Raw genomic sequence first — 26,491 nt, forward strand, 5'->3', positions numbered from 1 at the left:
CACCATTAGAAAGGTACATTATCCAATTTTGTTATAGGCTATATTTTATCTAAAAACTCCCAAAAGCCACGGGCAATAATTAGTTTGAATGAACTTTGGTAAGGTTGTCTGCATTGGGCACCTAACTCACATCCATATTTGCCGGCAAACAGCAGTTGTATTCCGGTTTGAAGGGCGAGACAGGCGGTGTGATTACAGGGCACTGTGGCTAACGATCCTAGTACACAAAGAAAGCATCGCGCGTGTGACACCTCTGCTGTTGCAGGCGTTGATTAGCTGTGGTGACCCCTTTCCAATTATTATTTTACCTGAGCGAAGCCGGGAAAATGAATCTAGAGATATGTACAGATGTCTCTCCCTCACCTTCGCGCGGTCCCGGATACATTCTGAATTGTGATGCCCCAAAATCTTTAGCGCAAAAAAAATACCAAAAAATTTGGCTATGATTTAACAAGCGTCCCGCCTGATGTCAACCCCTCTTTGGAAATGCTATTATTGTCTATTAGTAGCACCTTCGAGTCGAATCAGTGCAGTGAGACGCAGCTAACCAATCACAGCGCGCCATTGTGCGCGACAACCAATCATAGCGTAGATTACGTCATAAGCAACTGCCCTCCATAAGTTAACTTTTCTCGTGGATTGTCACAAAAAGCGATTGTGACGTAACATTCAACGCAAGCTAAAACTTTTGTTACACGGGTCAAAACATTTAAACTCGTTAAACATGAGAAATACATTGTATTGGTAATAAGACATTATTAAAATTACCTTTTATGCTTAGCTAAGTAGCCCCTAAGGCGGTATCGACATTGTTGCACCCTCATTATAATATATAGGGTAGCCATACTTTTAATTAATATTTCTATTAATTCGGAAATCCTACTAATATCTATTATAAATGCGAAAGTTTGTGGGGATTTATGTATGTGTGTGTCTGCATGTTTTTTACTCTTTCACGCAAAATCTACTGGACGGATTGTTATGAAATTTGGTACACGGATAATACATAACCTGGAATAACACATAGGGTACTTTTTATCCCGAAATTCCCACGGGAGCGAGGCCCTGACAATAAATTTAAGGTAAGTTACATGAAATAAGTATTTGTATTAGCTGATTCCCGTTACTCCGCTCGCGGCAAATCAGGTGCGATTGTCAAATACAAATAACTTTCACTCCCCTTTCTGGTCTGTGGGGGGTAAAAGTAGCCGATATTTGAAGTCGGATCTTTTGACTATATTACAGTTCCCTAGTGTGTATGCGACTACCTGCCACTTGATGGAGGTAAGTAGTCGTAAAAATCATGTCAGATGCCTTTAGGCGACTTGAATAAAATCTGACACCAGTGTTAGCAATAACACACTCGATGAAGATTATGATGACTATATTTGTACAACAAATTTCATCAAAATCTATTCAGCAGTTTAGCTGTACAAGCTTGACAGACTTGATAAAATATACACCTAATATAAATAAAACATCCTCTATCTAGTAATATAAAATCATTATGTCTTTTGAAGTCATTTTTTTAGTATAAAAGCTCTACTAATGTTGAAATTGTCAATAGATTCTTACAAGCATAGTAACGAAGGATTTTATTCTTTCCTTTTTATTATAAAACGATGAGGATTTCAAATAAAAATAGCGAAAAACATTGCGAAAATGTAAAAGGTAATAGAATGTTTTTTTTATTTTTAATACATTACCTAAATTAAAACTGACTTTCGCATTTGTAATATTAGTAAGATGTTATAATATATAGTATCGTTAAGTTAGTATCAGATAACACAAGTCTCGAACTTACTTTGGAGCTAATTGAATCTGTGTGATTATCTGACTGAATCTATATTCGGTCACAACGACCTGTAGACCAACTGAGACGTCGAGTTCAACTATAGTTGAACTAGCATTTACCCGCGACTTCGCCTGCGTTAATTTTCCACAAGAATGTACATTTTCGCAGAATGAAACGTGGCCTATGTCCTTTATTGTATGTATGAGACATTTCAAAACCGAGTAGATAATACATTTAAGAGATACAAACTTTATTTTTGCATATATAATATTAGTTGGGATTGAGATTTAGTCTCACAAAGTTTCACTAGTCCAATCGCGATCTCTATATATCTATCTATTCTTATCTGGGGGCACGGCAATGCCCCCGCCAAGTCGAACTTAAAAAGCGGCACGGCCGTACCACCCTTTTCTCGAAGCAATTCAGGCCAATTTCGAACCCCAATAACTTCGTTGTGGATAAAACAGGAAGCCTACATTTTCAGTAACTATAAGCAGGTATTGTATAAACACTGTATATTTCAAATTTCATTCAATTTGAACCAGTGGTATAAGAATTGAAACTTGTAAAAGTTTCTTGATTTCGTCATTCACTGACTGACCGATCTAAGGCAATTCTAGCAGACATAGAAGCTTCAAATTTAGAATACAATTAGTATTTAGCGTCTAAATCAAGGAAAAAACCTAAATATTTTGTGATTTCGGTCCAGTTTTCTATTGAGATGTAGTCGTATAGATTTTAACCCCTATCTATTATTGCAGACGATGGTAACCAACATTTTAATTCATTCAGCTCGACTTACACAATAATATCAGGAATTATGACTATTGGTATGATGTATCCTAATTCCAAAACGGATAAATGGAGATTATTAGCTATTGGTAAGAAGTGCCGCGCGGCCGCAGCACACCAACACCACACACTCATCTCCCTAATGTTGTCATTTTTTATAATAGGTTAAATAGCTTTATGAATGAACTAGATGTTGCCCGGGGCAACATCGCTTCCGTAAGGATTTTGAGATAAAATACAGCCTATAGCAATCTTGGATAATATACCTGTCTAATGGTGAAATAATTTTTGAAATCGGTTCAGTAGTTTCGGAGGTTACCCGCCTCAAACATACAAACTCACAAACGCTTTCCTCTTTATAATAATAGTATAGATAAATAGTATATATGTGTTTTATTTTTGTCTAGCAAGTGTTATGTTCCTTGGCTCACAGCTTGTGTTGGACCACTGTAAGTGTGTAGCTTTTATAATAAACAAATACATCGAAAACCTCAAATAAACATTTGAAATCCCGCCTAGCGTGTTGTAGAAATTTCATGACAACTGCGACACGATACGCTAGGCGCATTTCGGGGAACTAAAATCTCATCATCTTTTTAAATGTATTATTATATTTTCGAACCTATAAACATATAACATATGGATTTGTCCTTATGTTATAATGAATTTATATCTAAATAGATGTTGCCCGGGGCTTTGCTCTCGTTGGAATTTTGAGATAAAATATAGCCTATAGCAATCTTGCATAATGTACCTTTCTAATAGTGAAAGAATTTTTGAAATCGGTTCGGTAGTTTCGGTGATTACCCGCCTCATACATACGAACTCACAAACGCTTACCTCTTTATAATAAAAGTATAGATGGCGAGACGTTATAATTCCTGTTAGTAGTTAGGATTAAATATAATGTATTAATTTTATGAGACGATTACGAAAGACATTTTGTTTAGGTATTTGACGACGGCCGTAGTGATAAACGTTCGTAATTAACCCAAATATTTGTCTGCGGTTCTTGGTGTTTCGGTATATTTGTTTGCGGTTCTGGGTGTCGACGAATAAAAAAAGACGTCTTGAATAAAATCTGACACCAGTTTAAACATCCTTATCCTTCCTTATAACCTTTTCTTATACATATTAAAAAAGTCCTCTGCGGCGTCTATCTGTTTATTCGCATTAAACTCAATTAAACGCATTAATTTCAAGTTTTTCACCAATAGATTAGAATCTTTAAAATGATAATAAAGATGCTAATATTTGATAAGAAGTTGTTTTGTGCTCGTTTGTAATCACGATAGTAACTTAAATTTTAGTGTGGTCAATTGAGTGTTTTTTACAATTTTATGTTCAGTGGTAGTGGGCCTCTCATCGGCACCATACCTCGCCATAACAACTATTGACATATGGCGTTTCTTCTCCGAGGGCGACCTGGCGAACGTCATCCGGATCAGCACCGTCTCAGGACCTTTCTCGATGGTGGTACTCAAGGTGGTACTCATAACATTATCTCACTTCCAAATCTCCGCATGTTCCCGGCTTCGTTGTTGTCCGGGGTTGTAGAGCCGCGAAACCCGAGGTCATCGTAAAAAAAACCTTACAATTTTGACGATTTAGCTGTGATTTTAGAGTGTGAAAAGGTTCTCCGACGATTGCTTCGTCTACGAACGTTTCATCGACAACCGGCCGCCTATCGTCAACCCTCCTTGGGAATGCTATTGTTGCTTACAGCTGCCTCGGTTATGTGACCCTTAGTCGCCTCGAACGACATCCACTGGAGGATATGAAGTGGTTCTATACTAAGACGGAACCACACGCCACAAGACGATAACATTATAATGAATCTAATCCCTAACCATTAAAATGCAAGTTTTATATTTAAAAAATATCGATCGGGAATGCCTCTATAAGTAATAACTTCTATTATAATTTTCAGATGTCGCTCTTCTACTACAAAAGGCACAATGCTAATTCTATAATACAAGAGATGGAACGCGACTATGCTTTAGCCAACAGCGCTTCAAAAAAGATACGCAACATCGTCCAACAAAACATAAAAAATAACATATTCTATGAAAAGCTTTGGACAATATGCGTTTTCATTGCGGTGTTTACTTTTCCATTTAACGCAGCCGTGATGAACGTTTTAAACAATATTAACAAAGGTGAAAATGGTTACATGATTACCGATTTAAACAATCCATTTGCGGAAGACGCCGCAGCACGATTCGAGTCGCCGTATTTTGAGGTGATTTCTTTTAAATTTCACGATAAGCTGTCTAATTTTTATGCCGGCGCCACGGCAGTTTCCGATATATATTGCCGGTTTTTCATTGCGGTAAATAAAAGCATTCGTACTAACTACGCAATGTTCGCGTATTCGCTTCGCCATGTGTGTGGGCGACAGTGTGGAGCTGGTATTACATTTAAGAATTACCAGCAGTCAGTCTAGTCCACTTTAACGGGCTAAATGTTCGAATCAGTTTGCTTTTCCTCTGTGTTTATATATCTAGAATGTGTTTATTTTTTTTAAGCTATATGTATCTAACGCTATCAGTGCATTGATTTAAAGTAGCTTATAGTTTTTCATCAAATCATTACTTAACGGTTTCAAGTAACTGAACCTATAGGTTCAGTTACTTAGCTATATATAGCGGCCGTAAGTAAAAATTTTCAAGTACATAAATTATTTACAGATAATGTTCATTTACACTTTCTTCTGCTGTTGTCAGTATTTCGTGTACTTCACCGGTTTCGAGGCGTTTATAATGGTTTCTACAGGACACGCGTGTCTAAAATTCGAACTGGCCAACACCGCTTTGGAAGACGCCATCTTGATTCAGGAGGATGGTGATAGGAACAAAATGGTGGGTAATGTTATTAGGGAGCATAATAGAACATTTCGGTAAGTAGAATTTTACTAGCGTGTTTTTCCCACGGCAGCACGGTTATATTTCCTTCTCCGTACTTCAAATTATATGTGTGCAAAATTTCAATAAGATTGGTTGAGCAGATAATGCTTAAAGAGGCAACAAACTTACTTTCGCATTTATAATAATAGTTAGAATTAGTTTATGTATGCACAGATAATATGAAAGTCATGTTAACAAACGTATTATCTTTATTCGCTTTATCGTAGACTTCTTCGACATTCACGACAAAAGAAGGCCTATCTGTGTCAGTTATCAAAATCGGTCTCGTAGTATGAGTTTGTTCGTTAGATACATACAGAAATATAATTCTTTCCTCTTACTTTATATTTCCTCTTATATATAATAAATTAGCAATATTTTAAGAGGGATACCGAGGCTATATATATATATAAGTTAGAACTAGAATAAATCCATCTGCCATTCATAATGTAATAAACTATTACAGGTTCGTTGATCTTTTAAACGACACATTCAATTTGTGGCTTGGTATACTAACCATAGGGATTCTAGCGCAACTATGCTGTTGCATGTTTTATATATTAGAGGTATGTTCATTTATTAATTTTCTATCTCAACATGTTCAAAAAAGTTAAACAAAAGTCTCTTATCACTTCAATTCCCCTTTTTTATGTAAATTATATGTTAACTAGCTGTTGCCAGCGACTTTGCCAATTGTCCACGGGAACAGTTATTTTCCGGGATGAAAGGCACTCTATGTCCTTCTTCATACTTCAAACTACATGTATGCAATTTTTTAAGTAGATTGGTTGAGGAGATAGAGCATGAAGGTGTAACAAAAAAACTTACTTTCGCATTTATAATATTAGGTAGGCTTAGGATTTTAAAGTTTAATTGGTAAGTAAATTAGTTGCCCCCATTTTCGCCGTGTTCTTGCAGGGCGTATTCTGTACTTATAATTTATCTTTGCAACAACTTCAAACTTGTGACTTGCAATAAATAAATCTAAATTTGAATCATTGAACGTGATGACATGTAGCCTTGCTATTTTCAATATGAAAATTTCGTCATTCTAATGTCACAAGAAGCGATTACAACACAAATATGAAAACAAATTAATTCATTAGTGTTGAGATCGACTTTTTATGTTATATTTAATTTTGATAGCGGAATCGCGCCTCGCGTGTTACGACACGCTAGGAGTATTTTGTTTGTAGAATATCATTAGGTATGTAAGAATGCATGTGCATTTTTTAAAATATGTATTTATTTATTTATTTTCACGCAGTGAACGTATATGGTTGTTTCAGGGTTACGGGTTTGACGAGAGATACTCAATTTTCACAATAGTTGTCATCCTCTATATATATATTATATGCTACAGAGCTCATCAACTGAAGGCAACCGTAAGATTAAACTCTTTTTAAATTACATTTAAAGTTTTAGTCACACGCGTTAGACCGCGTAAATTTTCCTACGGGAATATTTATTTTTCTGCGATGAAATGTACCCTAAGTCCTTCTACGTACTTCAAACTGCATGTTTACAAAATTTCAAAAAGATTGGTTGAGTAGATAGAGCGTGAAGAGGTAACAAACTTACTTTCGCATTTATAATATTAGTTAGAATTAGGATGTGTGGTGGCGCTGGTGAGCCGACAAGCCGCTTAATCTTAATAATAATAAGAAACATCTCTTTTCAGGCGGAGGCGACGCCGACACGAATCTTCAACTGCGGGTGGGAGTCCAATAGAGATATTGGTCTACGGAAGACCCTGTGCTTCATGATAGCCAGGTTCCAGTCAACGGTCCAGATACAGGCGATATATTTCTTTTTGTTCGATATGGAGTTCTTTGTTTTTGTGAGTATATTCATAGGGATCCTTTCTATTCGGACCGATTTTATATACCTACTGTTCAATATAATAACGGGCTGAGGGCACTGTTGAGGTTACCGAGACACTGTTCCGCATCGGGAATGTTTGCAGAGGCGCGGGTGGACCTTCCAAGCCATAGTGCAGAAGAGGGTAGCCTCTCTGATGCGGAGAGTGGATGCTAGCCCCAGCAGCCTTCTCTCTGTTATTGCTGGCAGGGTCACAGGCCCACACTCAAACACTGGACCCAGATTCATTTAAATAAGTTGCTAACATAGTCTTAACATTGTTACTAACATTCACTATGGATTATTTCCGATATAAAGAATTATAATTATGTTTTTCCTAATAAGATTTGGTATTACGATATTGACATACATTTTTTTAACAACAGTCATTTCGTATAATATTTTTTAACCGGCATAAAAATGAGGAGGTTCTCAATTCTTGGTAATCTTTTATAGGATATATTTTTCGCATAACTCAATTTGGGCCTAATATTTTCGTAATACTATAAATGCGAAAGTAAGCTTGTTTGTTCATTACCTCTTCACTCCTTATCTACTTAATCAATCTTGAAATTTTGCACACATGTAGTTTGAAGTACGGAGAAGGACATATAGGGTACTTGCCATTCCGGAAAAATAAATGCTCCCGTGGAAAATCACGCGGGCGAAACCACGGGCAAGAGCTAGTCATACATAATCTATAGTCATATTGGATAACTTTTTTTTCAGAATCTGTAGGTTAGATACGTTACTTGTGACCGACGCAAAAGCGAGCGAACAAAGCGAGAACCACGCCCCACATTTGCATTACAAATATACCTGTAATATTTTTATCTAAAACGTAAACTAATAGCACTATTTATTTTTCAGATAGTGAAGACGGCGTATTCAATGTTCACACTACTCAAGAAATAATCAAAAACACTCATGTTTAACTCGACTAATTTAGCTAGCAGTGGTTCTTGTATGACGCTTATTTACGTATAAAGTAAAAATCAAATCATTTTTTTCTTATATCAAACCTTTACACGTACTTTCACATCTATAATATACCGCAGCATTCGTGTGGTAGAAGACATCGTGTAGAACGTAGAATATAGAATTCTCAGACAGGATCAATTTCTGAAGGTTCTCAGGGTGGAGATCGTGTCTATAAGTACGTACTGCCTATAGGAATATGGACTTTATGGTTTCGGCGTCACAATAACATCAATATGTCGCTAGAGCTTGATTACACGCGACTACATTGACACAGCTAGATGATGCTATATGGGACCTAGATAAAGCTAAATATCACCTAGATGATGCTAGGTGGGACCTAGATAAAGCTAAATAGCACCTAGATGATGCTATGTGGGACCTAGATAAAGCTAAATAGCACCTAGATGACGCTATGTGGGACCTAGATAAAGCTAAATATCACCTAGATGATGCTAGGTGGGACCTAGATAAAACTAGATGAGAGTAAAACGCTTACCGCAGCATTGGTGTGGTAGAAGAAATCGTGTAGAATGTCGAATATAGAAGTCTCAGACAGGATCAACTTCTGAAGGTTCTCAGGGTGGAAGTCGTGTCCATACATGTCGACAGCTGACAGGAATATGGACTCCATTTGGTTGTGGCGCAGCTCGTACGCCGGTTGGTGAGCTGCGATGAGGACCTGGGTATTAAAATATAAAGATAAGGTTAACATAAATTACTAGTCGTTAAAATTGACAATTGATTCCGATTGTATCTGAATTTTTGTTTCAATAAAAGTATTTAGATATATATTTTTTAATCTTTCAAAACTACAAATTCAACTTTACTTTGTCTTCAATCCATTCAATCTACTTAATCTAAGCATTTTCCCAAGTCTTCCCCGGCCGTAAGGCATCAAGCCCAACGTCCGCATTCCTACTTTTTCTTCTTCACTTCGCACGGTCGTCACCATCGCTAGTTGTCAGACCATTGTCACGCATATCATCCTCGACGACATCAAGCCAACACTCCTCTGGTTTTCCTTCGACTAGCGTATTATCTTCTTTCATGGGTAGCGACCGCGCAACTTTGGAATAGCAATATGATTTTGAAACAGTAAATGAAATATAACAAACGATCGGATGACATCAAAACATTCGACAATGAATGGCAAGAGATTACCAAGGATAACTATGAATTGTCCACAAGTGGGACTTAAACAGCTAAAAAAAAATGAATTATCCATTCATTTTTTTTTTGTTCTATTTCTCACCTGTCTCGCTCTCAAAGCGACTCTGCTATGTTCTGCTCTATGGAGAGACGTCAGCTCATTGAGGGTGGCCGCCAACTCGTCCGTCAAGCCGGGTTCGTTTGACCATAGATGGTCGATCAGTAGCGTCACCTATTAACAAATTATAGTATTTAAAAATTACACTACAACTTTTATTGTGAAAACGTGTTTTTCCCACGAGACTAGTATTTTGGGGTGAAATATACGGACTTACGTTCTCCATACTTCAAACTACATGTATGCAAAATTTCAATAAAATTGGTTCAGCATATAAAGCGTGAATAGGTAACAAATAAACAAACTTAATTTTGCATTCATAATATTAGTTAGGATTAAATTAATTTGATAATAAATCAAACGGATGTTTTATTTAAAACATGCGCCGTGTGTGTGTGTGTGTGTGTGTGTGTGTGTATCATATATAGCACATTTAGTGTTGGAAAACCAAACTGGTGTGTTAGTGTAATACGCCAGTCTAGTTTTATTTGTCTTTTTACAAGAGAAAATTATAAACTTGAGTTATAGCTTTTGCCCGCGGCTTCGCCCGCATTAATTTTCCGGTATGAAAGGTATCCTATGTCCTTCTCCACACTTCAAAATTTCAAGAAGATTGGTTGAGTAGATGGAGTGTGAAGAGGTAACAAACTTACTTTCGCATTTATAATATTAGTTGGGATTACTGACGAGACACGGTAATGAACAAAATAATTTCTTACCAATAGATTCTTCTTAGCGACCTGGTTGTGGGAGAAAATGATGTTGGCAACAGGTTGCATATCGTCCTTATAGCGATCTCTTAGAGTCACTACACACTTGTCGTACGATCCTGAAACATAAAACAAGTTATTTACAAAAACGACATTTTTGCCACAAGGTTTTATTGTGTACAAGAGAAAGAGATAAATGTGATACGGTAAATTTAAATATTTCACATAAAGCATAATATATACAGGGTAAAGCATATAAATACAGGATTAATGGTATCAAACGCAATACCTCCTAAAGACTACTTGGGCACATGCACAAGCAACTTTTATTCTATCGTATCTATACGTATTCATATCATAGTCGTTTTTTTTTTTCATATAAAAAAATACAATCTAATTTGCGATTCTACACATCTTAACTCTAATAGCCAAGCAACACGAGACAGTACAGTAGCGTTATCTAAATCGAACACAGAGTTAACATTTTAATAGAAACAACATTAAAATTTAAAAAAAGGGAAATTTTTGTATTTATTACGTTTAGACAAAAGTCGTAGAACAAAATATGTTAGTCTCTATACAGCTTATACGCCTTTGGAAGGTTATGCGTTAGACACTAGTAACCCTGTATATAGCATAATATAAATATGAATATATAAAACTATAATAAATATACACAAATGGTATATAATGTATCATTCGACATTACAATTTTAAATATCAAAATTTTTCATTATCATTGTAGTCTTCAATGAAACTCACCGAGTTGGAAATTACATTCCACCTGGTAGTACTGTTTGAGGAGATCGTGCACCGCCGCCTTCATTCTACCACGGATGCCGTTCCTGTGTAGAAGCAACATTAATATATTTAACAACTAGATGCTGCCCGGGGCCTTCGCTCCCGTTTGAATTTCGGGATAAAAAGTAGCCCAGGTTATGTTCTACCCGTGTACCAAATTTCATAACAATCTGTCCAGTAGATTTCGCGTGAAAGAGTAACAAACATAGACACATACATCCACACAAACTTTCGCATTTATAATACTAGCTTTTAGGCCGCGGCTTTGCTGAGGAAAGTACCCTATGTCCTTCTCCATACTTCAAACTATACGTATGCAAAATTTCAAGAAGACTGATCGAGTAGATAGAGCGTGAAGAGGTAACAAACATACATACTTTCGCATTTATAATATTAGTTAGGATTATATTTATAGATTAGTAGGATAATACGTACCTATATCTCTGTACGAGCACTACCAAAGCTTGTGTACTCATGAAGAACACATCTCTGTCAGCACGTTTCGCTAGCGACGCTGCGTGACTGGAAACGATATATATATAATTACAAGTATGGACAAATTAAAAAAATACCGCCGACTTTCAATATTCATTTCGCTACAACTTTTGAACGGCTCAACAGATTTTCATGAAACATAGCTAAAAACACTCGGGATAAAATTATCTATGACACAAAACAAAAACTAAACGAAAATCGGTTCATCCGTCTGGGAGCTACGAAGATACAGACAGATACACAGATAGCCGATGCGCCGATGCGCCGGGGGTAAAAACATATATAAATAGTAGATCATACCTACATCACACGCGTCTTCGATCGGGTAAAACCATATTAAATTATAAACTTAATTCTTCTTCGAACCACAATAAATTATAGCAAATCATAAAATTTATTCAGAAATTAGACCTAAACAGGCACTTTTTCACGTCAAATTTTATATTATATAGTAATTTTTCAACAGCTACAAACTACTGGCATTTCGGAACGACCACCTCTGCGAAGAAATGTCGAAAGAAACTCATTCGAACAATGTCGGTCCCTGTCATGCCAGAAGGGCTTACCATTATTGTTCATACTTACATATTTTTTTCTTCTATATACCTTCCATTTGAATCAGTCTATTTTTTTTTAAACTCCGCATCAAAATCCGTTGTGTAGTTTTAAAGACCTCGGCGGTAGATTTAGTTTTAAGTAAATTTTTGACGTCAATAAGTGATGTATATCATCCTAAGTTATTAATATATAACAATTTGAAAAATATAACTCACTGATCGATGACGCTGGCGATCTGCTGGCTCGGGAACTGGGCCAGCACGCTGGTGATATTCCTCTCATACAAAGCCATTAATTTCCGCACCTTCTTCTCCACTGCTATGGGGATGCGACCAGAGGTTGATGATAGTACCTGATGGATCAAATAATATTGTTTTACAGAAATGTTCTTTGGCATGACATGTTGAAACTTTGAAGAATCTTCGGTTGGGATTTATAATGCCTGACTTCAACACTCATTGGAAATGCTATTGTTGCCTATCAGCCGCCTAGGTTGTATCTCTTAATCGTCTCGTACAACATCCACAAAGAGGATATATACCAAGTACCACAATGACCACGTAATTAACTCGATAATATAGACAAAACATATGTTTCTCACTTGTTGTAACTCAAATTCTGGACGGATCTCTAATACTCAAAATGAATTTCTCAACGATCTAAGTCTTTATCAACACCGCGATGCACGGGTCGATTGACTGAGTAATTCTCTCGACGATAAAGACAAAATGCTTCTCACCACTTGCAACTCACTCGATGGCAATCAAGTGGCAGAGGGTAAGTCTCGGAGATTCAACAAATTTCTCAAGGATTTACTTTTATTTTCACCACCGCGCTGTACGGGTCGATTGACAGTGTAAGTCACTCAATAATATGTATTTTTTATTGAGTGAATTACACTGTCAATCGACCCGTATATAACCGACAGCGCATGTTTCTCACCTCCTGCAATTCAAGTAGTGGCAGCGACGGATCTCTTAGACTCAACATGAATTTCTCAACGATTTCTCGGAGTCTAGGTGTGTTGTACGGCTCTGGTAGGCAGTATCCTGTGAAATAACATTAAAAATAATTATTAACATTAAATTAATAGGACAGTTGACAAGGTCAAAGAATTGTAAAAAAATATGTGTATAGTCTAGATAACATGGATATATATTAAGATCATTGTGATAATTCATAGACTGTGATAATATTTATATTAATTTATTTATATTGTTTTATGTACATATTGTGTGTAATTATAATAGAGTAATTCATTGTTTTTATATTACTTGATGTTTCGTGTACTTCTATTTTCTTCATATTGCACGTTTGTCTTACGCTATCTCACTTTGTGCGTTAAATTATTTCCTTTCAAATTAGTTGACTGGAAGAAATCCCTTTCTGGGTTAAGTCAGTCTTTGTAAGCGTCTCTTGCTTTTTTTACTACTTTCTCTGTAGGTGTGTGTTTTCTTCGTACAATATAGAGTTTAGACACGAATAAACAAACAGATGGATCATTTCACGTAGATTTAAAAATAATTGGCAAACGGGATTTGTATTATCTGTCACAATTTGCTTAAAATAAACAATCATTTGTTGAAAAACATACGAAAACTGCGAGAAACTTATAAAAGCTTAGCCAACATGTTCTTTAACGCACCAGTTACGATCAAGTCATATTTTCTCGTCATAAACTAAAAAAATAAAAATCTTACCAGCTAGAGTGTTCTCCAATATAGCTCTGTATTTGTTGTGCGCGTGATTCAGTTTTTCCGAAACGGGCGAATTGTCCTCTAGTGGGAACTGGCCCTTGTAAGGTTGGGCGGTGGTCACCAACGATGGATCGTCCAGTTCTAAGTAGAAAACAATTTATTTACATCGTTACATATTATTATAAATTCGGTAAATTTTCCGGAATGAAAGGTACCCTATGTCATTCTCAATACCATACTCTTAATAAAATTTAATCTACTCTCCTGTATGTGACTATTTTTAATGTCTTAACAAAATTAAGTCGCCTAAAGCCTTACCCAATGTTCCAATAAGCGAGCCCATGTCCAACACTGCGCCAGGCCTGAGATTCCACGTCACTTTTCCAGACTCCGGGGCGGACAAAGTCATCACCATTTTCATCACCTGTCAGCCAATTAAAGAAGATTATATTTTATATTATATTAATTATATTTTATATAAGTTTTTGTGTTTCATTCGACATAATGATCATCATCATATCGAGTGTGTTATTGCTAACACTGGTCTCAGATTTTATTCAAGTCGCATAAAGGCATTTGACATTAATTTCACGACTACTTACCCCCGTCTAGTGACAGGTAGTCGCATACACACTAGTGAACTGAACTGTCGACCAGTGTGCAGGTTTCCTCACGATGATTTCCTTCACCGGAAGCAAGTTGTGGTCTATGAAAACAGCTATACATGAGTCAGATTGGTATACAAACTCATATGGCACGAGTAGGATACGAACCTGAGACCTTTCAATCCACAGGTGTCTTAGCCATTACACCACCACAGCTTCAACATAATGACCACGACCCTCAGCCATGAGGAAAACGGCTATGAAGGATCTTACCTCAATTTCAGCGTACGGTTGTCCCTTGTCCACGTGACCGCCGTCTTCAATCAGAGTGTTGATCAACTTGCCGGCAGATGGCGCCCTAAGTTTCGAAGGGTCCTTCTCCTTTTCGAAGACAACCGTTTGGTTTCCGATCACGATCCGATATTTGTCCACTTCGTCCTTTAAGTAGGTCGTGTACGAGGCGCCGTCGATTGAGAGTAGGATGCCTAGGGAAACAAGTTTATTCGTTAGACAAATTAAAAAAACCACCGACTTTCAATATTCATTTCGCTAACAACTTTTTTTGAACAGCTAAACCGATTTTGATCAAACATATCTAAGAACTACCGCAACAAAATTAGCTATCAAATAAAGTACAGCCAAGTACACAGACAGACACACTTAGCTTATAGCACTCCTCTTTTCGCGTCAGGGTTAAAAACAAATAAATAGGTAGATTACTAGCGACTCCGTCCGGCTTCGCATGATCAAATACGATCTTTTATATAAACCTTTTTAAATAAATTGTCTCAACAACAGTGATTACCCCATCGTAATCTTCGCAGTAATCGTACCTTAGCAGCGGTCAAGTAAAAAATTATATAAAATCTCAAAATTAATATACAAGGACAAATCACACAGATTGAGTTAGCCCCAAAGTTCGATACATGTGTTATATTAACTCGACGATATTATATTTTATAACATACTAGCTGCGCCCCGGGGCTTCGCTCCCGTGGGAATTTCGGGACGAAAAGTACCCTATATGTTATTCCAGGTTATAATCTACCCGTGTACCAAATTTCATAATAAAGAGTAACAAACATATGTAACATACATATGTTACTCTTTCACGCGAATGTTCTCACAAACTTTCGCATTTATAATATTAGTAGGAAACATATATAGATAAACATGCAAAGAAAGATCATTTCATATCTCGACCTGACCGGAGATCGAACCCGGGACCTCCAGTGTGTAGCAGTCCATACATACATACCTCCATCGCTCAATTTATGAACCTCCATCTCCTTAAAACTCCCGTTCATGGCCAGAAAATACGAAGTCGGACCGGATTTGGTCGCGGTGATCTTGTATTTATGTCCGCTGTGTATCAGCTCCACGTCCACGCAGTTTGACAGCTGGCTGGAGCCCTGGATTTGACCCCTGGGTAAAAAGAAAATAAATATTAATAATATTTTTCGATTGCATTTAAAATTCAAAGTACAAATAAAAAAATATTATTATTACTACAAAAAAATTTAGACATTGTACAAATGGCAGTTTAACTCCTGCGCAGAATGTACGAATGAATGAAAGAACAAATGAATGAATTCATGAATGAATAAAAGTTGGAATCAATGAATAGAAGAATGAATGAATGATTGAAAGCATAAATGAATGATTTAATCAATTAATTAATTTATAGGCCATAAGGAAGGCCTGTGCCTTCCGTGGGAACATTTAAATGGCTGTTGATGATGAAGATGAATGTTTATTTCTAACATCAAGATTTATTCAAATTACCATATATATCTGAAGCTGTGGTGGTGTAATGGTTAAGACTGGATCGAAAGGTCTCAGGTTCGTATCCTACTCGTGACATATGAGTTTGTATACCAATCTGATTCATATATTAGTTTTCATAACCACGACATGCTTCCGGTGAAGGAAAACATCGTGAGGAAACCTGCACACTGGTGGAGAGTTTAGTTCACTAGTGTGTATGCGACTACCTGTCACTAGATAGCGGTAAGTAGTCGTAAAAATTATGTCAGATGCTTTTAGGCGACTTGAATAAAATATGACACCAGTGTTAGCAATAACACACTCGATATGATGATGAGCATATATCTGACTTACTTCTCCAAAGCACTCTTGAATTCCTGGAAATGTGCTGTGATGATATTGTCCGCGATGAGTATAGAACCACAGATAACGCCAAGCATTATGTCAGGCTTCTCCGATTGCATCTGTGAACAAAGACAACACTAGTAGCTACGTTTGAAAACAGATGGATGGATTCAGAAATTAGACCTTCACAGGCACTTTTTCACGTCAAATTTTAAATTATAGAGTACTAGCTTTTTCCCGCGGCTCCGCCAGCGTGCATTTCCCACGGCAGCAGTTATGTCCTTCGTACTTCCAACTTCTTGTGTGCAAAATTTCAAGAAGATTGGTTTAGTAGTTAAAAGACAAATAAAATTACTTTCACATTTATAATATTAGTAAGGATTTCTCAAAAAGGTAGACATTTCGCAACGACCACTGCCGATAAGAAAGAAATATATATTAGGACAAATCACACAGATTGAGCTAGCCCCAAAGTAAGTTCGAGACTTGTGTTATGTGATACTAACTCAACGATACTATATTTTATAACAAATACATATATAGATAAACATCCAAGACCCGGATCAATCAGAAAAAGACCATTTTCCATCATGACCCGACCGGGATCGAACCCGGGACCTCTCGGTTCAGTGGCACGAACTTTACCTCTGCGCCACCGAGGTCGTCAAAATGCCGAAAGAAACTCATTCAAACAGCGTTGGTCCCTATCCTGCCATGATTTAACGTTATTGTTTTATAATTTTTTTTTACAACTTTTAGTTAATAGCAGTTAATGTACTTATGAGGACGGCAGCGTTAGTGAAGTTGAAAAATGACCCTTAACCTCTCAACAATAAGAGCAGCGTCCAGCTGGTGTCGATATTGGTCTCTTGGAACACAGCAGTCTCCAGCAGTGTGTTATGAGATATACCATTGTAGTTCGGTAATATTCCGCGTATGGACAGATCTTTGCAGATTGCTGTTGGACTATTGTTGGTGGCCGCGGTGGGATACTAGTGTAACATGGTTATTTATATAACATTTCTATAACAACGATTATGTTGTTGTGATCTCAGACTGGTTTTTTTTTTTGCTAACCCTTGTTGTCCCTCTGCTGGGCAAAGGTCTCCCCAGACAGTCCAGTCAGACTGGACTTGAAATAGAAAAATGACCCTTACCCTCTCAGCAATAAGGGCGTCGAGCCAACTGGTGTCGATATTGTTCTCTTGGAAGGCAGCAGTCTCCAGCAGAGTTATGAGGTACTCCACAGTAGTTCTGAAGTCTCCACGGATTGATAGCTCTTTGAGAGCTATTACAAGGTTTCTGGAATAAAATTGAATTTTATATATCGTACTAGCTCTTCGCCCGCTTAAACTCACTCGGGGACAATTTTTTCTATTTTTCCCTATTTTTATACTATACATAATTTAACATGGCATACTTTTACTTATCATAATAATAGTTACGCACAATATTAATATGGCATAATGTTTTATGCATATTTTTTTTACGCATACCAACCATAAGCATAACAATTTTTAAGCATAATATTCTAAAGCATATTGGCGGCTTGTGCCGCCGCACCCTAACCTACTGCTACACTATAGCTTTATGCAAATCAAAATTATGGTAAAATACATTAGCCTAAACTATATGCTTATTGAAAATGTATGACAAAAAACAAGTATGTCAAAATATTATTTTGGAAAAAAAAAATGTCTGTCAAAATATTTTTAATAAGGTAAAAAATTATGTCTAACTCGTTATGCTAAATTAAATTGGGATAAAAAATTCCCATTTTTTTCTTCATATTAAAATGTGATTGTGATAGTATATAGACAGCGCAGTAGATTATAGATTTTTTAGACAGTAGATTTATAATTACAATATTGTTTCCTAAAGACACAGCCCTTCGTTTAGCTATCAACGAGTCATATGGCGCGTTGAGATAAAACCTAGTAAAAGAACGCTTACTCTCTTCCTCATATTGCCGGTTGCATTCGGATTTGTGCCGCCCCGAAGCCTAGATTAAAAATAGTGAACCAGGGCAAAAATATACCTTAAAATTTTGAAGATGCTTTCGGCTTTCGCTGGGAATGTTATTGTTGCCTTTCACTTGTTAAAACTATGTGTTTCTTCTTAAGACCGTCCGCCTGGGATCAAAAGGTCCCAGGTTCGAATCCTACTCAAGCCACATTCGTTTTTCACAGACCACCACTTGCCTCCGGAGAAAAGACGGTAGATAATCGTAAAATTGCAGATGCCTTTGCGCGACCTGATATCTGACACCAGTATATATACACCTTTACTCGGATACGGGGTTCTATTTTAGGGCGGGACCACACGCCCCAAAAACGTAAAAGAGAAAGCTTACTCTCTGGCCTGTTCCCTGGTCTCCCCCCAAGAGAAGCAGTGTCCGAATTGGGAATCGGCGAATTCGTGCAAACCGCCCGAGGCCGCCACACTGAAATAACCCCACACGTTCTTGGACGATCTGAAGTTCAACTCTTGCACTGTACCAGACGAGGGTTTAAAGCCTGGGTGACAAGAAGAAAACATTAAATTAAAAACAATTTTGTAAAATTTAAAACACAAACTCGTGAGTTTCCTAGCATTTTGATCGACGTCATTACCGATCTATAACTTTTATCTAATAGTTCTAAAATCTTAACAAGTTATTTTTGTTAGACAAATTTAAAAAAAAAAACAACATTCAATATTCATTTTGCTATAACTTCAACCGATTTTGATCAAACATATGTAAGTACCATCGAATAAACATTAGCTATCAAACAAAAATAACCGCATCCAAATCGGTTCACCCGTTGATGAGTTACTATGCCACGTACACAGACAAACACACTTAGCGGTCAAACTTATAACACCCCTCTTTTTGCGTCGGGGGTTAAAAATCAAACATGCATTAAATTTTACACTACCCCCAACACATAATGTAGAACAAAATAACAAACATATATTATATATGGCTAATTATAAGTTTTCGCTCACAAATATGATCGTTCAAAGCAAAAGGGACCTTATGACGCCCAGCAATTACGCCAGTATTGCCATTGTTTTGTATTCGCACAACGGCAATATAGACCTAAGTGCCGGCCGCCATAAGGTCCCTTTTGCTTTGGACCACAAATAATTACATTAACATAGAGGTAACACATAATGATAATTGCATAAGTCCACCTTTTGTACATAATCTATAGCACGGTAATCGATAATTTAGTAACCGATACTTTAGTCATCGACAGAATTGTAATCGATAGAATAGATAACATAAGAATCGTTAGCACAGTAATCGATTCCTTAGTCATCGAGAGCATTGTAATCGATAGAATTGTAATCGATAACATAGCAATCGATTGCACAGTAATCGATACTTTAGTCATCGAGAGCATTGTAATCGAGAGCATTGTAATCGATAGAATTGTAATCGATAACATAGCAATCGATAGCACAGCAAACGATTATTTAGTCATCGAGAGCATTGTAATCGATAAAATTGTAATCGATAACATAGCAATCGATTGCACGGCAATCGATAAAATGGGGTATAGATAATAGGAATTACCTTCGTCGGGGTTCTCGGAGGTGATTCTAGCGGCGATGACGTGTCCCCAGGGCGAGGGTCGCTGCTTGGGGCTGTCGAAGTCGATCTGAGTGAGGCCCCACGGGGACTCCCCGTACAGCAGGCGGATGTCCTTGATGTGGTACAGGGGCAGGCCCATGGCGATCTGGGTGATAGATAACACATGGAGATTCATATCAAAAATCTGTTAAATGTTTTGTCACAAAAGTTAGAAGCCACATGTAAAAAATAAATTTTAAGTGAAAAATATAAAAAGCAAGAAACACCTCATTCAGTATTCTGAAAAATATCCGAATAGACACAAAAAGCACACAATAACTCAACGCTGGAAGAGTTTGATCTTCATCATCCAAAGACAAAGAGAACGAGCTAGCTATTTCATAACCATGAGATAAGTCCAGGCAAAACTTCGGTCTACTCAGTATACCATATATTTTTGAACCGAAAAAAGTATTTTAGTATAATAATGTGCCTATACATTACTTTTTGTCTCAAAACCATTCGGTCTACTCAGTAGACCACGGTCTTTTCAATAGACCAAGGACTTTAACGCATAAAAACCCTGTCAAATACCATTTCAAGTATTTTACCTGCAATTGCGCGGCAGGTAGATTAACATCAGCCACCATCTCAGTACAGGGATGTTCGACTTGAAGTCTCGGGTTCAATTCCAGGAAGTAGTAAGTGTCTGAAGCGGGTTCGTACAGGTATTCTACTGTCCCTGCGCTCACGTAGCCCACCATTTTGGCGAGGCGGACTGCGGCCTGTGGATAAAATAATATTATTTTATTTTAAATGGACTTTTTAAAGGGACTAATAGAAGCCAAAACATTTTTCTTTTTTTTTTTAATATTTTTGTGTCTGTATCTTTGTTCGCGCATCACACCAAATCAACTGGATGGAATTGGATGCGGTTTTTGCAGTTGTATAGCTGAAGGTCTAACTTAAAATCTGATATAGGTTTCATCGCGACACGTTGCTGAGAACCAGAGATATTGACAGTAACAAATTACGAGCGGACTCACAAAATGAACGCGAAAGCTACTGAACAAATAAAAATAGATAAATTAAAATTAATAGTAGATTAGTAGCCAAAGGCTGTAAGGCATCGATTTTTTTTTTTTAATTACTTACCGCCCTGAAGTGTATTTTTTATTTTTATTACTTACCACCCTAGGGCTTTTCTAGCTACATTATTACAACGCTTATTGATCACCCACAAGCCCCATTTGAGGGTAATAAGGACCTACTCATCGAATAGGAGACGTAAATTAATGTTATACCTTCTCCATCTCAATAAAGACGTCGGGCTTCGCGACTGCGGCCGGCGCCTCCTCGATGATCTTCTGGTGTCGACGCTGGATGGAGCAATCGCGGCCGAATAACGATATAGCGTTGCCTGAGAACAGGCCAGTTGACGTCAGATATATACATGGCTACTGATATCTAACGCATAACCTTCCAAAGGCGCATAAGTTACATAGAGACTAACATCTTTTCTTCTACGACTTTTGTCTAAACGTAATAAATACAACAATTATCCTTCTATAAAACGTTAACTCTATGTTACATATTCCGTTACATAAAGCTACTGTACTGTCTCACATTGCTCGGCTATTAATGTTAAGATGTCTCGAATCGCAAATTAGAATGAATTTCTTTTATATGAAAAAAAAAAAAAACTACCGAATCACGAAAAGTCGTAGAATAAATTATGCTTGTCTTGATGTACCCGAGTAGTCTTTAAAATAAATAAAAGAAGTTATAATTACATTTAAAATTAAAATTATAATATTATTATTGAATTGAATCGTAACAAATATGTATAATCTAGATAAAATTAATATATTTAGGATCATTATGATAATTAATAGTTCAATAAAATATTATATTATAGTATTGTAGATCGACCCAGAATATATGCACAAGTACCAAATTTCATAAAAATCGGTTCAGCGGTTCAGCTGTGAAACACATATACACTATCGTGTAAAAGTTTTCTTTACGTTAAAAAACAAGGTCGCGTCCAAACCACGCAATGTACGTCACGGCACAAGTCCGAGTTCGCCGGTAATGTATAGCATAACCGACATACACACTGATAAAATAAATGGATAATTCACAATAACTCACCGTACTGATCAGCCAAGAGTTGTACCTCCAAATGTCTAGCAGATCGAGCTAGCTTCATCACGAATATCGGGGACCCAGGTACCTCGGCTTGCACCTGCAGAATAAACATGTTACCTGGACTATTTTTTTTAAACAACAAAGTATTTATACATCCATTATGCCCGCGACGGACGGAGCCGTGGCGCAGCCGCGTACCCCACCCGTCTGCCCCTCGTATCGAATTAATCATCGTTTAAAAAAAAAATTCGTCGAATTAATAATATTCGTCTTTTTTCATGAATGACATCGAAACTGCTTATTTTACAGTAATAACAAAGCTATATTTAAGATCCTCATAACCAAGGCCATGATTTGATACATGACATAATAAAGTGTGCAAAACTTTACCTTGATATAATAAAAAATATATATATATTTATTTACTCTGCCCCCAAACACCTGGGTCACAGGATTACACCATATTACCAAATTTCACCTGATTTGGTCCAGTAGCTATTCGGAGCAAATTGGCTGTGATAGATGAACGGACAGACACACGAAAGACCCTTCTTTTCCCTTGTGTTTATTTTGAATTTTTGTACGGAACCCTAAAAATATGAAATCACAGCTCACCTGTCTGAACATGTTGTGGAAATCGTCTGGGTTCTCCACCTTCCTGATTCCTTTGCCGCCGCCGCCCTCCGAGGCCTTGATCATCACGGGGAACCCTAAAATATAACCGTTGTGAGTATTTTTCAGAGCGTTTCGACCGCTGCGGCCGCGCTGTCATTACACTTTTTCAAATTTTGTCAAGTTAGTTTTAATATCTGATTTTCAAATAATTATACTGTGTTTCAAATAATTGTCCTAATATATTTTATTTTAATGCTTTAAAGTATAAAATTATAAAATTTGACGACCTCGGTGGCGCAGTGGTTCTTGCCACTGAACCGATGGTTGTCTGATGATGGTCGGGTCATGATGGAAAATGATCTTTTTCTGATTGGCCCGGGTCTTGGATGTTTATCTATATATGTATATGTTATAAAAATATAGTATCGTTGAGTTAGTATCCCATAACACAAGTCTCGAACTTACTTTGGGGCTAGCTCAATCTGTGTGATTTGTCCTAATATATTTATTTATTTATTATTTATTTAAAGATTTGAATAGAAAAGAATGTCAATGCCAACCACCCGGGTATTTATTTTTATTGATCTATAGTCGTATAAGATGACCAGAAATCTTTTGTAAAAAAAAAAAAAATGTGCGCCACTAATGAAACGCTACGCGCCGCGTGAGTTTACGATCAGAGTCACGTGTCCTGACGCGAGTTTAACATTTTTTTACACATCAGAAAAAGTGCACAACGCCGCTAAAGAAGTTTTCACTTCGAAAATAAAAATTCTTACCAATCTTATTAGCAGCTTGCAGCCCTTGTTCGGGCGTGGTCACACACCCTTTGGCGAACAGTTCCGACGATATCTTTATCTTCTTCGTGTTGTATTCGGCTTTTAACTCTGGGAATTAATATTTCCATTTTAATGGTTTAAAAAAAAAACGTGTTTTAATCAAACATGTTTTTATAAAACAAATGTTTTTTTATAAGTTACCATCTCTTCATAGATGCATTCCCCATGGCTAAGGTTTGTAGTCATTGCATGGAATGAAACACAATGACTTTCTTGGGACTATTAACGGAGTGGTTTGCAATTGCCTTCGCCATTTCACACACAAGTCAACAAAAGTAGATATATCAGCAATTTTGACTACAATGGGCGAGGCAATCTTATCGTCTAGAGCTCACATCGCCTTCTCGGGCGGTCCTTTAAACACCACCCCTGTGCGGAGGCAACGATAGCATTCTCAAGGTTGACGTCAGCCGGTCGTGAAATCTTTACCCTGACACCGTGTTTCGTGACGTCACAACCCCTAATGCAAACAATGGTACGAACATGCGGCGATGAGAGGGAGATTTTTTTTTCTGTAATTTCACCGTTTTTGGAGAAAAGGCCGCGGTGAAGTTTGTTGCGCCGCTTCTTCTTCACTTGCGCTTTGGAAGTCGGCAGTAGACTAAGTTTTAAGTATTTTTTTGGCGTCAATAAGAGATGTAATATCGTCGTAAATTGAATAAAGAATTTGAAAATTTTGTTGTAAGCAAATAAACGACATTTCTTTCTAGAATACAAAAACTAGTCTTAAATATAAAACACAAGATTCTCACCACTGCCGCTCCAGGGCAATGTAGGTATATCAGCGGTTTGGGCTACGATGGATGAGGCTATCTTGTCGCCTAGGGCCCACATAGCCTTCTCGGGCGGTCCTATAAACACAACCCCCGCGCGGTGGAGGAGTTCTGGTAGCTTGGGGTTCTCGGAAGCGTGTCCCCAACCAGCCCATACGGCCTAAGGTAAAATATATTTTTTTTTTTATGCCGGCTCCACACTGTTCGACGACACTGTGGAGCCGGCATATTGCGCAGTTAGCATAAGTGCTTTTATACTAGTGCTTAGTACTGTTCGACGACAGTTCGCCGAGCTTTGGCGGATTCGATATACATTGCTGGATTTTCATTGCGTTAAATAAAAGCACTCATACTAACTGCGCAATGTTCACGTATTCAGTGTGGAGCTGGCATTACATACACATTGTAGTGATCACATCGAAAACGCACCGTTTGCGCGTTCTAGGCTTGTTACATTTCTATCATAAGTCGACTTTAGCGCCATCTGTTCGTAGAGATGTGAATCATCTATGTGGCCTGTACAGTCGGCAGCGTTGTGCATGTGGCGCAGTAGATGGCGCCATACAAATTTTATTATGACACTATCCATATCCATACTAATATTGTAAAGAGAAAAGATTACGTATTTTTGTTTCGGTTTTTTATTGTTTGTGATCAATAATCTCAAAAATTACTAGACCGATTTCGTTAAAATTTGACAAAATGATAAACGAAATGTTCAGGAGTAACATAGGCTACTTTTTTCAATTTTACCCGACCGAAGACGGGCTGCTAAAAATAGTGGATTGTAATTTCATAAAGACTATAATTTGTATGTAGTCCGCAATGGATTTCATGTCTTCAGGGCTCCCAGACTTCACGGCAGAGGATGCTACCTCACAAAATGAGACATTGTATACTGACCTGCACTTGAGTCCGGATAGCGATATCCACAATGAGCTCCACATTGGCATAATTGTTATTATTGGATCCACCGGGGACAGGTACATAGTGGTCAGCCATTTTGATGTACTCCGCGTTGGCTTTCAGGTCTTCCGGGGTCACCTGTTAGAAATGGAATTTATTTAACATGGTATTTAATTTTTTATTCATTGTCTCGAAGGTAATAAATAAGTAGGTAAGGTATATCAATGCAAAAGTTGTAATTATAATTTAGAATTATATGTCCGAGTGGCACTTAAAATTTATAAAAAACATGAACACACAATATATTTCAATATCCACAGTATTCAAATTTAAAAAATAAAAAAAGTCAGAAAATTTATCTGATTCGACTAGTTGGAGAGTTGCAAATTGCGTGTTTATTCATATTCTATAAAGCTTTGGGACGCGCGAGGAGTCATGATAAAATATAGCCGTTTCTCTCACCATAACGACGAAGCGTACAGCACGCTCGTTCTTGAACATCTCATAGGACCATCTTCTGATAGATCGCATGCATTTCACAGCACCTATGCCGTTGTTCGCAATCAGCACCTGCAGATGAATGTGAAACAATATTTTTTAGCTTCTAAACAGGTCAGTAACACGTCTCCATCATTTACGTGTTGGATATAGAGTGATGTAACTTGAATAAAGAATGGTTTATCATTGCTTTCTCAATTTCACACACATCAACATCACACATTAACATTTCAAAATGAGGCATTCAGACTCAGAGAGGCAATTTGAAAGGTTCTCCTGGGAATATAGAATAAAAAGTAAAAAGTACCATATAAAATTGGGAAAAATTGAAACAGGAACGAAATGGAAATCAACAATTAAAAAATGGTAATATTTATTATATTTGACGACCTCGGTGGTGAAGTGCTTGCCTCTGAACCGAGAGGTCGCGGGTTCAATCCCCGGTCAGGTCATAATGGAAAATGATATTTGATTGGCCCAGATATGTCATAAAATATAGTATTCTTGAGTTAGTATCCCATAACACAAGTCTAGAACTTACTTTGGGGCTAGCTCAATCTGTGTGATTTGT

General features: G+C 37.2%; 2 protein-coding genes across 6 annotated transcripts in view; one reads left to right on the forward strand and one right to left on the reverse strand.

The window, feature by feature from the left end:
* Positions 1 to 26,491, reverse strand: part of ACC (Acetyl-CoA carboxylase) — an 81,349-nt gene that overhangs the window by 25,613 nt on the left and 29,245 nt on the right. For all 4 annotated transcript variants that reach the window (XM_053766012.2, XM_053766013.1, XM_053766014.2 and 1 more), the window contains 23 exons: positions 25,885 to 25,992; positions 25,420 to 25,560; positions 24,496 to 24,676; positions 23,684 to 23,791; positions 22,905 to 22,999; positions 22,293 to 22,386; positions 21,443 to 21,558; positions 20,750 to 20,923; positions 20,142 to 20,304; positions 18,933 to 19,095; positions 17,737 to 17,881; positions 16,589 to 16,698; positions 15,726 to 15,892; positions 14,741 to 14,952; positions 14,181 to 14,286; positions 13,866 to 14,003; positions 13,108 to 13,214; positions 12,381 to 12,517; positions 11,548 to 11,634; positions 11,074 to 11,156; positions 10,321 to 10,430; positions 9,587 to 9,715; positions 8,831 to 9,013 (listed from right to left, as the gene is read on the reverse strand). In XM_053766012.2, coding sequence (XP_053621987.1) covers positions 8,831 to 9,013; positions 9,587 to 9,715; positions 10,321 to 10,430; positions 11,074 to 11,156; positions 11,548 to 11,634; positions 12,381 to 12,517; positions 13,108 to 13,214; positions 13,866 to 14,003; positions 14,181 to 14,286; positions 14,741 to 14,952; positions 15,726 to 15,892; positions 16,589 to 16,698; positions 17,737 to 17,881; positions 18,933 to 19,095; positions 20,142 to 20,304; positions 20,750 to 20,923; positions 21,443 to 21,558; positions 22,293 to 22,386; positions 22,905 to 22,999; positions 23,684 to 23,791; positions 24,496 to 24,676; positions 25,420 to 25,560; positions 25,885 to 25,992 — 3,057 coding nt within the window. The remainder of the gene's footprint in view (positions 1 to 8,830; positions 9,014 to 9,586; positions 9,716 to 10,320; positions 10,431 to 11,073; positions 11,157 to 11,547; positions 11,635 to 12,380; positions 12,518 to 13,107; positions 13,215 to 13,865; positions 14,004 to 14,180; positions 14,287 to 14,740; positions 14,953 to 15,725; positions 15,893 to 16,588; positions 16,699 to 17,736; positions 17,882 to 18,932; positions 19,096 to 20,141; positions 20,305 to 20,749; positions 20,924 to 21,442; positions 21,559 to 22,292; positions 22,387 to 22,904; positions 23,000 to 23,683; positions 23,792 to 24,495; positions 24,677 to 25,419; positions 25,561 to 25,884; positions 25,993 to 26,491) is intronic.
* LOC128681814 (odorant receptor 30a-like) lies at positions 1,191 to 8,820 on the forward strand. 2 transcript variants are annotated; one of them, XM_053766016.2, is made up of 9 exons: positions 1,191 to 1,671; positions 2,557 to 2,676; positions 3,936 to 4,072; positions 4,518 to 4,829; positions 5,278 to 5,486; positions 5,960 to 6,059; positions 6,783 to 6,878; positions 7,175 to 7,333; positions 8,224 to 8,820. In XM_053766016.2, the coding sequence occupies exons 1-9, from the start codon at positions 1,623 to 1,625 to the stop codon at positions 8,266 to 8,268; spliced, it is 1,227 nt and encodes a 408-aa protein (XP_053621991.1). In that variant the 5' UTR covers positions 1,191 to 1,622; the 3' UTR covers positions 8,269 to 8,820. The 2 variants fall into 2 exon arrangements, with proteins under 2 accessions (XP_053621991.1, XP_053621992.1); XM_053766017.2 differs by lacking the exon at positions 2,557 to 2,676.

The sequence above is a fragment of the Plodia interpunctella genome, chromosome 28 (assembly GCF_027563975.2).
Source record: "Plodia interpunctella isolate USDA-ARS_2022_Savannah chromosome 28, ilPloInte3.2, whole genome shotgun sequence".
Lineage (NCBI taxonomy): Eukaryota > Metazoa > Arthropoda > Insecta > Lepidoptera > Pyralidae > Plodia > Plodia interpunctella.

What these genes read in the sequence shown, in the direction of transcription:
- LOC128681814 (XM_053766016.2), top strand. Translation starts at nt 1,623, where the DNA reads ATGAGGATTTCAAATAAAAATAGCGAAAAACATTGCGAAAATGTAAAA. An exon ending in TCTCGATGGTGGTACTCAAG is followed by an intron (nt 4,073 to 4,517) that starts GTGGTACTCATA and finishes TATAATTTTCAG; the next exon opens with ATGTCGCTCTTCTACTACAA. An exon ending in CTCATCAACTGAAGGCAACC is followed by an intron (nt 6,879 to 7,174) that starts GTAAGATTAAAC and finishes ATCTCTTTTCAG; the next exon opens with GCGGAGGCGACGCCGACACG.